This window comes from Rhynchophorus ferrugineus, unplaced genomic scaffold (assembly GCF_030347505.1).
Source record: "Rhynchophorus ferrugineus isolate W39M unplaced genomic scaffold, kcgeb_rfMv2 rfM9, whole genome shotgun sequence".
Taxonomy (NCBI): Eukaryota; Metazoa; Arthropoda; class Insecta; order Coleoptera; family Curculionidae; genus Rhynchophorus; species Rhynchophorus ferrugineus.
The window spans coordinates 37014154-37027016 of NW_027472588.1; the positions used below are offsets into that span (position 1 = coordinate 37014154).

At 32.3% G+C, this 12863-nt stretch overlaps 1 protein-coding gene across 11 annotated transcripts in view; it reads left to right on the forward strand.

Annotated features, from left to right (window-relative positions):
- The first annotated feature begins 218 nt into the window (after positions 1-218).
- by (focal adhesion protein tensin) overlaps positions 219-12863 on the forward strand; it is a 449419-nt gene continuing 436774 nt past the window's right edge. For 6 of the 11 annotated variants that reach the window (XM_076414747.1, XM_076414749.1, XM_076414750.1 and 3 more), the window contains exon 1: positions 226-627. In XM_076414747.1, the coding sequence (XP_076270862.1) occupies positions 544-627 (84 nt within the window). In that variant the 5' untranslated portion in view covers positions 226-543. Of the gene's footprint in view, positions 628-12863 lie in introns of all 11 variants that reach the window. The other 5 variants (XM_076414751.1, XM_076414757.1, XM_076414761.1 and 2 more) reach the window with 3 other exon arrangements.

Consider the following 12863-nt stretch of genomic DNA (forward strand, 5'->3'; position numbering starts at 1 on the left):
GGGTCGCTAGTACATATATAAACATCAGAAGAAGTAATAAAATCTGATATATCCATAGCCATTCATATCGCCTTTCGTTTAAATAAATAAATAGAAAAAAAGAGGTCCGGTGCCGTTGCCCGCGTACACCTCTCTGGCCCGGGGGCCAACTCTCTGACCGCCCCCAAGGCTCGCGTGGCGGTGGCTCTGCGGAGGAGGCTGCGTCTCCCGTTCCGGACGGAATGTCAGTCGCGTCCGGGAAACCGAATGAACGGCATCGACCTGGGGCATCGCCGCTGCCGCACGCCCTACGAACTCACGTGCCGGCGACGAACTCCGCCGACCAATCGCAACGAACACACACACATACCCGACGTATACGCGAAAAAAAAATTAGTCCATAAAAAGCGATCCGCTTTTTTTTTGGTCCCACTCCCCCACCAAACCGTTCGGTATAACACCGCTTTATTTTGTTTTTGTTTTGGTTTTGTTTATTAATTTCGGCTGAGCCGTGACTGAGTAGTAAGTGACTGCGTGTTGTGTGATTACTGTTCGGTACGCAAAATGCCGTGGATTAAATCTTGTTTGTGTAATCAGGAGAAGAAGAAATCGCCCAACATCAGTCCGCCAATACATCTGTTGTTAAAGGTAATTCTTTTTTCAGTTTTGTTCAAGAAATTCAAATCCGTACCCAAATATATTTTTTTAATTATTGTTAATAGATCATTGTCAGTGTAACATACAGTTTGTTTATTAGTTTAAAAAGTTTATATACAAAGGTAAAAAATCAATCTTTATTGTATCTAAATATTTATCTAAATTTGTATTGTATATTTGTATTATCTTTGGATAGCAAATACTGCCCAAGTCAATCTAAAAGTACCTATAGGATTTTACTTAGTCTTTATATAAATAATGTTCATATATCAATTAACACTGTTGTTTTTTTCTATAAAATACACTTCTCTGCACTACCAAATCAAGTGAATTAATACCTTTGAGTCTATGTACTGCTTGATTCTTATCCAAGAGTTGCCCAATGTCTGTCCTCATGACTCCTGCAATTCTCCTGATTTCCTCAGTAACAGTCAATATCTGAAGGATTCAGTGTAAATAATCATTCCGATAGTATTTCTTGGGAGTTTGTTTTGAACGTTTTTAATTTTATTTATGTCACTTTTCGTGGAACATCCCTATAACTAGATTAAAACCAACTTATTTTGTACGGATAATTGAGATTTTTTCTTATTGGTCTATTTTTTTTTCACTATCAGAGATTTGCATTTTTGACCTGTTAGTTAATTGTTGCTGTACGGTATGGATATTATGATTCGTTTTTATTGTTGTATGTTCAGTTTGATTATATTTAAATTCAATATTTACCGATTTGCTTTGGTTAACTTTTATTTTCCATTTATTGGTCAAGCTACTTCTACGGTTACTCGTTTAAGTAACAACATAATTCCCGTCAAGGGTGATACACTGATTATAGCAGCCCTCCAACGTTTCGATACCATTTTTGTAGTACGATTTTTGCTTTGCTTCAAAATAGGCGTCAGTTTCGCCTCTTCCTAGACAAAAATCATTAGACAAAAATTTCTTTCTTTTTCCCAGCGAGCATTCTTTTGGGATCTGAGAACAGGAAATATTCGCAGAGGGTCAGATCTGGAGAATACGGTGGATGAGGAAGCAATTCGAAGCCCAATTCATGGACTTTTGCAATCGTTTTCACTGACTTGTGACACGGTGCATTGTCTTGGTGAAGCAATACTTTTATTTTCTTCGGCGATTTCGGCCTTCAAATGGTCCAATAACGCTATGTAATATTCGCTGTTGATGGTCCTTCCTTTTTCAAGGTAGTCAATGAAAATTATTCCATGCATATCCCAAAATATAGACACCATAACCTTACCAGCCGGCTATTTCGTTTTCCCACGCTTTCGATTGGACATCGGAGTGAAATGATGGAACCATGTTCCATCCATTGTCACATATTGGCGCAAAAACTCGGGTTTATTACGCTTGATCATCTTCAAACACTGCTCCCAATCATCAACTCGTCGGTGGCGGCAGCAATTTTAGACAGAGCTTTCTCATACCCTAATATTCGTGAATAATAATAACGTTCAGTTGATATCTTTAGAGTGTCTGCTATTTCATTCAATTTCAATTTACGATAATTCAAAGTCATTTTTTTTGATTTTTTAAATGTTTTCGTCGGTAACAACCCCTTTTGGGCATACACTGTGTTCATCGTCTTCGGTGCTCATTTCACCATGTCTAAACTTAGCATACCAAGCCAAGTTTTTGCGTTAACTGTATTTTTTCCCATCAAATAGTAATATTTTCTCAACACGCGAAATTCTTTTTTATCCATTTTTTTCACAATAACAAAAGTTGCCTCACCCAAAATGCTATAATTCACAAACTAATGATGCGACAGCTATATAACATCCTTATAGTCAGGTTTGGACATATTTGAATTACTTTTGGAATCTGGATATGGTAAATGTTTTGGAAATACATATTTGGTATTTGTATTTCAATTATTTCTTAAAAATGTAACTTGTAATTGGTTTTTATACTACATTATATTACATTACAGAGGTATATATATATTTATTATTCAGCCCAAACTGAGTGAAGTCATAAAATATTGTCTTGAACGTCAGTGTAGCATTTATAATGTAGAATAAATGAGAAGTTAATCAAAATTAAATATCTGACTTGATAAGTTGGTTAAGACTAATGCTTTCTTGGTCATATAACTAGAATAATTGGAGGAATTCAATGAAGTATTGAAACCAATTGCTATATAGTACAATTGCTGCTACTATGGATTGCAATATGATGCATTTTACTGTCTTTGCACCATAACTAAAAGAAGCTATATTTCTCTAAATGAAAAAGAATAGAGATTTTTAGTTTCGTAGTTCAATGTTGTTCAAAGTTTGTTCATAAATCAAACTGATGGGATGGTACATGTTTTTGTCTTTCTATAATTTGTTTTTAAACTTTTCAATATTGGTTTTTTAACTAATTAATCATTATAAAATAAATTAATTCTGTGTAAATAAATAATAATATTGAACAAAGGAAAAATGTTTTATAATTGTTTATACTATTGAAAATGTTTATTATTTTTAACAATGATTCAACAATCAGTTTTATGTAAACAAAGGAAGTTTGTGTTTAAAATAGTAAAAAGCTAGTCACTTTCATCTCTTTCATTTTGTTAGTTGAGTAATACTGTTCATATCCAGAAAAATCTGAAAACTCAAATTGAATTAATGATTTCTTATGTTAATTTTTAAATAAAACAATAAAAATGAGTAGTTTCTATATAAGAAATTTATTTAATTAATACCCAAATAATATTACAAAATACTTAATAATAATTATTATGTATTTTATTTGAAATATTTTATAATATAATAATAATAATAATAATAATAATAGCCGGCTTGGTTGGCATTATTATTGGATCTACTGTTGCAAAATCCGACAATGAAAATGATCCCGGTCACGCCAGTAACCAGGCAGGGTAAGACCTGATGTCTTCTGGAATGATTTCTAAGTTCAAGTCGGTAGGCTTAATGCCGAGGACCGTGGTTCGGAGCCCACGTTAAACTGTAGGTTCAGTCCAGATAAACTCCTGGTTGGTAAAAGGATACTTTAAAATATAAAAAAAAATCTTATATGAAATATCGTTGCTTTTTTACTATTAATTAATTTTTATTATTATTTATTTTTGATATTTCCACTCAGATTATAGGTTAATTCCAAATTAATTCTATTAAAATAGTATTTTTAGACGAGATGCAATAAATATAGCATTTAATTGAAATAGAAGACAAGACCGTTAAGTTATATTTATCCTGATATATTTCCAGAAAAAAAAATAGATGGTCTGATTCATATATATATAAGATGAAACGCTTGTCCTAATTATTTCCTGGTTAGTGGGACTGAAACACCTTTTTTCATAAATTTTTTTAAGCAATGATGATTTTATATAAGGAAATAATAGATAAGTTTGTAAATTCCATAGAAATAATGTATTTTGATAACATCTTAAGTAATTATGTGATTAATTGGTACTAGGCCCATTTATTGTATAATAACAATGAATGGTATGATTTACATAATAACATTTTTAATTTATTATTTACGGTTTATTCAGATCAATATCTTAAGGAATATGTTATACTGTCGCGGTTGGATTTATCTATTGGCCAAAGAATAAGAGACAATAAAGGTCAAAAATAAACATTTTTTATGTCGATGGGTTCCCGATTTATATAGGTGCGATAAAATAGAACAGGTTTTTGTCTAGTATACATTTTTTTCTTTTTTTATATCGGCGTTTGATATTGTTCCGTTCAAAATCAAACTCGAGTTAATGAAATATTTGTGCCCATTTCTGATTTCAAATGTAATTTTATATTTTACGGTAAATATGTTAATATATTTTTGTTTTATCAAGTGTTGGAATTACTTCATAGCGTTTTTGATAAAATATAAATAATAACATTTAAATTAAATTGGTAAACATTTAGTTTATCAAAAAAGTATTTGTTAACATAATTTCTATAGTTAGTTTAATTTTTTACCTTGTGGATTTTTGTCGGAACAAAACCTTCTTGTAGCCGGCTTCGTGACGCAGTGGTAAAGGCGATAGGCCCGTCCTTCTCTGTTGCGATAGCCGCGGGTTCGAATCCTGCTGGGGCATGGTCGTGTACATTTATGTTTGTGATGGTTTAAAATTTATGAATGTTCTAGTTCCATAGTATTTGAAGGACTCTATTTAAAGAAATTAGAACAATCATAGATAGAAATAATCTAATACCTACATATCAGTTTTTATAAACAAACATTCAATAATTGACGAGGCATATTGAAATTATTAAAAAATCCTACCTAGAGAAAATAATTTACACCAAAAAATGTTACCGACAAAAAAAAGAAAAGGACTGGAATTAAAATACAAGAAATGTATGGTGGATGCACCCAGATACTACGGGAACAATTACTGATGCCGGAACCTTCAGATTTCAATGGTCATAGAGGAATTACTCACGCCTAAACCTCCAGATTTCAATTGTTATAGAGGAAATTAAGAGATTCTCAACAAGACACGAGGAAGTACACCACTACAACTCTTATATCCAAACCTCATTATAACCAAAACATGTGACCATTGTAGTAGGTGTAGTGAAGTGTACTAAATGGTAAAAATAGTGCAAAGTGCTAGTAACTTTTATTTATTTTATTAGAAACTAAGTAAGGGCCAATGGGTCTTCCTAGATAAGTCACCTAGATGATGTTTTCATATTCAGTTAGTGAATTAAAACTCACAAAATAACTTTGTTCTGCAAACATTTCAACATAGCCAAAAACCATAAATTATTACTATTCAATAATTTTGAAGAATCATTCCATAAGATTCTCTAAAGGAAAGAAAGGTTTTCAGGAAAAAAAACTCTTTTTTTTTATTTTAAGATTTTAGTTTGCCCCAAAGCAACATCATATGACGTCAGTAGGTGGTTAGTGCACAATGAGCATTGGACAAAAAGAAAATCATTAATTTTGAGTTTAATATTATGTAGTATTTATGAGATAAAAAACCCAGCGTTTATCGAAATTCGCACAGAAGAAAAAAGATATTTGCGTCCTAGGATTGTTGAATATATATTGATATATCTCTAAAATATATAAAAACCATCTCTTGTAAAACGCTGTGATCACACCAAACATATTCAATGTATGAAATGTATATTTAGACAAAAACATAAGAAAAAATGTATTAAAAGCTCTCGAATAATATTGATCAACAATATTTAAATGACGATCTATTTCAAATAGGCTTTCAAGATCGTTTTATCTTTTTTTTCAGAAAGTGAGACATCGGAGAGCTTGTTTAAAATAGGACCCACAAAGGTTTTGTAATAAAACAGGCCAAACAAAAGGAATCATTCGATCAAAGCGATTCTACTTATTTTTATTGCATCGAATTTTTCGAAACTACTGTTGAAACATTCCGATTTCGTTTCTGCCGTGAATTGTAAAGTAGCGTGGACTTTTTTTTAGTGACTAGACTGATGTTTGATCAGTATTTCGATATAAGGAGTACAGGAAAATAGAATATGACAAATTGATTTTTAGTTTCCATTAATTCTTCGAAATCGAAATATCGTTTGAAATGGTTTTTAAGGTAATATAAGGAAATAATTTATTTTTGATGTTATTAAATGATTTTTTAAAAATATATTTTAACTATGGGTTTATCTGGACTGGACCTACAGTTTAACATGACCTGCGATTCACGGCCCTCGGCATTAAGCTTACCGACTGGCGAGTGACCAACTTTAGAAATCATCCCAGAAGACATCCGGTCTTACCCATTTTCCTTGTCTGTTTTACACTCTTACCTAGGACAATCGCAAACATAAATTCACGACCATGCCCCAACAGGATCCGAATCCGCGACTATCGCAACAGTAGGTGGACGGTCCTGTTGTCTTTACCACTGCGCCAACCAAACCGGCTTAAATGGTTTTTAATTTGTTGTTTGTAATTTTTTAAATAAATATTTTCTCTTCTTTTTTAATTTTTGGAATAATAATTTAATTCTCTTTATCAATGTTGTTTTATAAGTTCCTGTCCTTGGAGTTTTTCTGTTTTTTTTAAGCATGTTTTCTGATATATTCATCCAAGTTGGCTTAGGTCACCTGATTTTTCTCCTATTCCTACTTGCTCTCCATATTCTCTTGTATCTGCCTTGTGACCTCCATGCGCTCTAAGCGTCCTATGTAGCTTTCTATGTGTTCCTTCACGGATTCAATATTAAGGTGTTCTCTTATTTCGATAACTCTCATCCTGTCCATCTTTGTTACACCCCTGAATCTTCTAAGGAATTTCATTTCCGCAGCTTGTTTCTTAGTTTTATCTCTCTTTGACGATGGCAACTGAAAATCGGTGTTGGTCTGTAAAATGCTTTGTAAACTTCCAGTTCAATTTTCTTGATTTTACTTTTTTTTGAATAAATTTGTTATTTATAGTAAAGTCCTTTGATCATTCATCGAGCCGTTTTCTAAATTCTCCGTAATTGGCGTAGTGTTGAAAAGTTGATGGTCGGAAGGGGAAAGATCTGGATTGTACAGCGGGTGCGATAATATATCCCATCCAAGTACTTTAAACGTTTTTTGCCCGTTTTTGCTTTGTAAGACGGCGCGTTACCGTACTGTAAAATCACTTTACCGTGTCTTCGGGCCCATTTTGGACGTATTTCGATCAATGTGTGGTTCAAATTGATCATTTGTTATCGGTAGCGATCATTATTAACTATTTCACCAACTTTCTACAGTTCGTAATACACCACGCCACTCTAGCCCCGCCAAAAACAGAGCATTGTCTTGCAACTAAAACAATTCGGTCTCGAATCGAAGGTGATAACCATATTTTTTGCCCTTAGAGTTTTCAAAACAAATCCACTTTTCATCACTCGTCTCTATTCGATGCAGAAATGACATCCGATCATACTTTTCAAGCAGTATTTCACAGATAATTTTTCGATTTTCCATTTGCCTCTCTTTCAATTGATGTGGCACCCATTTTCCCATCTTTTTGATCTTCCTCATTGCTAATAGTAGGTAGCTAATCGTTTTTTGGGCCACAATTTCAAGCTTCTGCTAATTGTTTTTGAGTTTGGGTTGGGTCTTCATCCAATAACTCTTGCAATTTCTCATCTTGCTATGTTTTTTGTCTTGCACATGTGATAGACGAATGTGTTACTCTCACAACATACAACATGTATAGCTTTGAATCTTCAATAATTCCCGTCAATAGAATAATATGATATATGTGTCAAATTAGTTTATTTCATTTTGTTTTTATTCATCAGCACTCATTGTTTTATGAGTATCATATTCCATCTGATTTTTTGTAGATGTTCTGGCCTATCAGTTGCTATTTTATAATTTATATGTAGCCCTGTTTTAACTATTTGATATATTTATTTTATCTCTGTTTGTTTCTTGAATTATTGTACCTCATTGTTATAAGGTAACCCATTTTGTTTATAAATTTAATCCATCAATTACCTTTTCAAAAGCATCATATATTAGGTATATCTGTATTTTCTTTGGGTTGAGCTACGCCGACTAATTATTATGTATTTTATTATATTTAAATTTGTTTTATATGTTACTATGATTATGACTAATATATGACTTAATAAATAAAATTTGTCAGATATCTAGCGAATTATTTGCTTCAGATTTTAGACGATTTTCCTTCAAACGGTCTAATAACGTTATATAATAGCCACTGTTGATGGACCTTCCTTTTTCAAGGTAGCCAATGAAAATTATTCCATGCGCATCCCAAAATACAGACGCCATAACCTTGCCAGTCGTCTGTTGCGTTTTCCCATGCTTTGGAGCAGTTTTATCGTGTGCAGCCCACTAGTATGGCTATCGATTGGAGTTCGGAGTGAAATGATGGAGCCATATTTCATCCATTGTCACATATCGACGCAAAAACTCGAATTTATTACGCTTGGTCATCTTCAAACACTTCTCCGAATCATCTAATCGTCGTTGTTTTTGGTCAAAAGTGAGCTCGCGCGGCACCCACTTTTCACAGAGCTTTCCCATACCCAAATATTCGTGAATGATATGATGTAAACGTTTAGTTGATATCTTTAAAGTGTCTGCTATTCAATTTATAGTCATTCAAAATCACTTTGTGGATTTTTAAGATGTTTTCGTCGGTAACAACTTCTTTTGGGCGTCCACTGCGTTCATCGTTTTCGGTGCTCATTTCACCACGTCTAAACTTAACAGGCCAATCCTTGATGGTTTATTTTCCTGGGGCAGTGTCCGGAAACTCGGCATCAAGCCAAGTTTTTGCTTCAACTGTATTTTTTCCCTTCAAAAAGCAATATTTTATCTACACGTGAAATTCCTTTTTATCCATTTTTTTCACAATAACAAAAATTGCTTCTTTTGAGGGTTAGGGCTAACTAAAAAACATATGGATTTAATTCTAGTAGCGCCATCTATGTGCGAGGGGGTTTTGAATTGACCTGTTTTTCATAAAAGTATACTTTTTCTTTTTAATATTCTTTTATGAGTTATTTTTTGCATAAAAAATAAGTAAGTTAATAATGCTTGATAAAATAATAAATAAATCATGTATATAAACCGAATATGTTCAACAGATGTTAAATATAAGTAAATTCTCCTCACATTACCAGTAATAAATCGATATTATTCACTCCTAAAGATATCTATTCTTGGCCCAGTTGTTTTGATAAGTTATATATATATATCTTAAGAATCCTTTAAGCCTCGTATCGCTAGCACTCGATGATTGGCTTTGATTCTGACTACCGAATAACTGATAACCCTTGAATAAATTCGATTCGGAAGCTTTTTAAACGAGATATTTTGGCGGCGATTATATTTTCCTCTTTACTGTAAAGATACAAGCGGGAAGATATTAAAAATATCCGTAAGATTGAAATTGCGAAACAGATGTTGTTTGTTCCTTCATATCTGCGTAAAATAGGCCACTCTAAATAATTTTTCATTACTTCTTATATTAGATATGTTTAGTACAATCTCAATTTAGAAGTTATCCATCACTATTGTTTTCTTTTTTTTTAATTTACATTTTTTTTCGTAATTTACGTTTTTCAGCTACCATTTCCTTCACTTCTTTTGGATAATTAATTCCTTTAGTCGTACTCTTCTCTGCTCGACAATTTGATTGTTCAGTTGTCTTGAGGGGTACATTTAGTTCAATTCGTTTGTTCAATTCTTCAGCAAATCCTTCCCAGTCTGTTCTCTTGTTTGTTAACGTTGGGTTTCTTTCTTGTCGTATTATATTTTCGCTCAACGTCAGAATCACTATCGTTTGATCTGAACTTAGCTCAAAATTTTCTTCGACCTTTATATAGTTGGATGTTATGTTATGGGTTTTCTCTTGATCAGTCGGCCAATAAGTAGGTTTTCCAGTTGACATGTAACTACATCTATTTCAGCAGCTGCCTTATTATCATTGCCTTTAGTTGTTGTCATTCTGAATCCTCATCTTGTAGTTTTTGCATTGAAATCACCTCCAATTATAAATTTTTCTCCCAGGTTGCTTAGGACATTCCAATAATATTCCTTCTTTTGATTGTATCTTGGAGGACAATAAATTGCGGCTATTGTAACCTTATCTGCTTGATTTAATATTTATTGCTGTTACCTGATTTGTGGAAAACATTGATAATTAATCCAATAATTTTGTTTTACCAGTGTTATATTACTGGTTGATTTTATGTTGTAATGCAACCTCAATAATTGACTGATAAATCAATCTCTTTAATCTGAGATTAAGTTCGGAGTAATTTCCAATTAACCAGTGCAGTTCTTTTATTTTTGAGTCTGATTTGCACTGCTTTTTGTCTAACGTGATGTTTACAATTTAACCTACCATCGAGATCAAGGCCAAGGGGTTTCACTGATGCTTTTGAATGTAAAAATGGCAGATACGAATTTCGAGCTATTAAGCTATATTTCTAGTATTTGTTCCAACGTTTTTTTAAAATGAATGTTGTCTCAATAATATGGTTTATTTTTTAAAGACAGGTTTAAGTTGTTTCCTAAGATAAGTGGATAGTTTATTACAGTTTAGTGGAACTTTTTTGAGTATTTCTCTTTTTGTGGAACCTGTTGTGCTTTTGGTGACTGATTGTTCGAGTCCGTGCTTTATGTTATGAATCCAAGTGGGTAGAGAAGAAATTAAAATCTGTAATAATCATATTAGTAAGTAACTCAACTTGCCAGTAGTGGGCTTCACGAATTGTCAAAGACTAAAAGCCTAAAGAGTGTTTAATTGGAGGTATTTGGTGTCCAGGATCTATGGTTTATGGTACGCTCAAGTTACGCAGTGTATTTTACTATTAAAGCTAGCGTTACTATGAAATCCAAAAATTTAAAATACGTTTTAGTATTCCTGTTCTAAAATTTTGAAAAACTAAGATATTTGACTATATGGAATTGAATATATATCCGGTTTATCAATCCAATTACGCCTTTTAAAACGAACTAGTGCGTCTCAGACCGACGGGATGAAACATTTGTTAACATTGACCTTGAAAGTTCCGCCCCCCAACCAATGGGAACCCATTTCTTCCGTCCGTAGTCGGGTTAGATATAGACAATTAAATACGGTGAAACGTTCGTCTAGTTTCGATCGATTCTGATTCACGTCTTTCAGCGAATGTAAATGAGGATTAGAGCGATTGAAAACACGACTAAATGTTTGACTACATTGCTTTTTATTTTACGCTTTTTTTCAGAATAATTTTTAATCAAAAAGCTATAGATGTTAGTAATAGTTGATATATATATACATAAACTAAACTTAACTAAATACTTAAAATATAAGTGGTACTTTATCTAGCCTAATGTATCATATTAGGTATATAAAAAACATTTTTTATGATTAGAACTTGCAGAGGTGCTTCCAGTTGTACTTTTCCAAAACCTGTATTATGAATCATTTCTTCATTGGATAGATTTCTCTCTTATTTATAGTGATTACGTTAATCACAAACAGCAGATGGCCATTAAATGCATTATTGGTTATTGAAGAGTTGTTTTGTATGAAGGGCAGTATATTATTCAAGCAATTCTGAAGGTATGTTAGCTTAGACTCAAACCCAAGGATATCTTGATACGTTACATGACGATCATGTAGTCCCACATCATACATATCACCAATATTTGCAGTATATTTTTATTTTAAAAATAAAGTGCCATAGCTAATATAAAGAAAGGGGGAAAAGCGAATTTACTCATTTAATTTTCATATTTCAAACAATGTTTTAGCACTTTGTTTTTCAAAAAACTATGATATCTCCATTGTAACATCTACAAGATTCCTCTTTTGAAGCCAATCCTCAAAGCAATATATAACGACAATGGCGCTTTGGGATGATATTTTTAGAGCGAATTTTTTCAGTGAGTAAAAGAATGATGCTGCCTTTACATCTAGAATGTTTTAGGATCTGTTAGATTTCAAGTGCATTCAAAGTATGGCTTCATTGTACAAATATAATTAAAGACATGCGACTTTGAAGTTGTATATTAAGAAATATTGAAATTAGTTTACCACCAACCTTGGATATACTGGGGATGGTTAAAATAATATGAAAACCGTGCAAATGTATTGAGCATTTTACATGACAAGACTTATAGGTTATATTTTAGTGACTTGAGTCCTCAAGAGAGTCGAGACAATTTGTGTTCTGATATCACCTCTTTATTCTAATATAACTCAGAGTTTTGTTTATCTTCTTCCTCTGTCAAATGTCTGTTCCAAATCAATAAATGTTAAATATATCTGTTTTTTGGGTTAAAGTGTTAGACTAATAGCCAGATTATCATACAAATTAACTATGATGACAAATGAAATATTGACATAGTAGATGAAGAGCTTCAGAAGAATAGGAAGTGAAGAACACTTTCATTGTCAATGGCAATGTGAGAATTGGTGGATATTTCTGTACAGAATAGAAAAAATTATTTCGAACTATTTCATAAGCAACTGGTTGCAAAACTTTATATAAGAGACCTTTACTCATCCAAATACTAAATTTTGTTACTGAAATTTGCTAATCATTTAGATATAATGATACATATCATATATGATACATATACATATATGACATGACAAATTTTTATATGTCCCTTTGTGGTTGTTTTATTCAATATGATGCAAATTCTAATTCCAATTTTTTTATAACTATAATACATATTTTTTTATAAATAAACATTAAAACCGTTTTAGTTTATTTACTTTGTTCCATGTATAACAACAGCACTGTT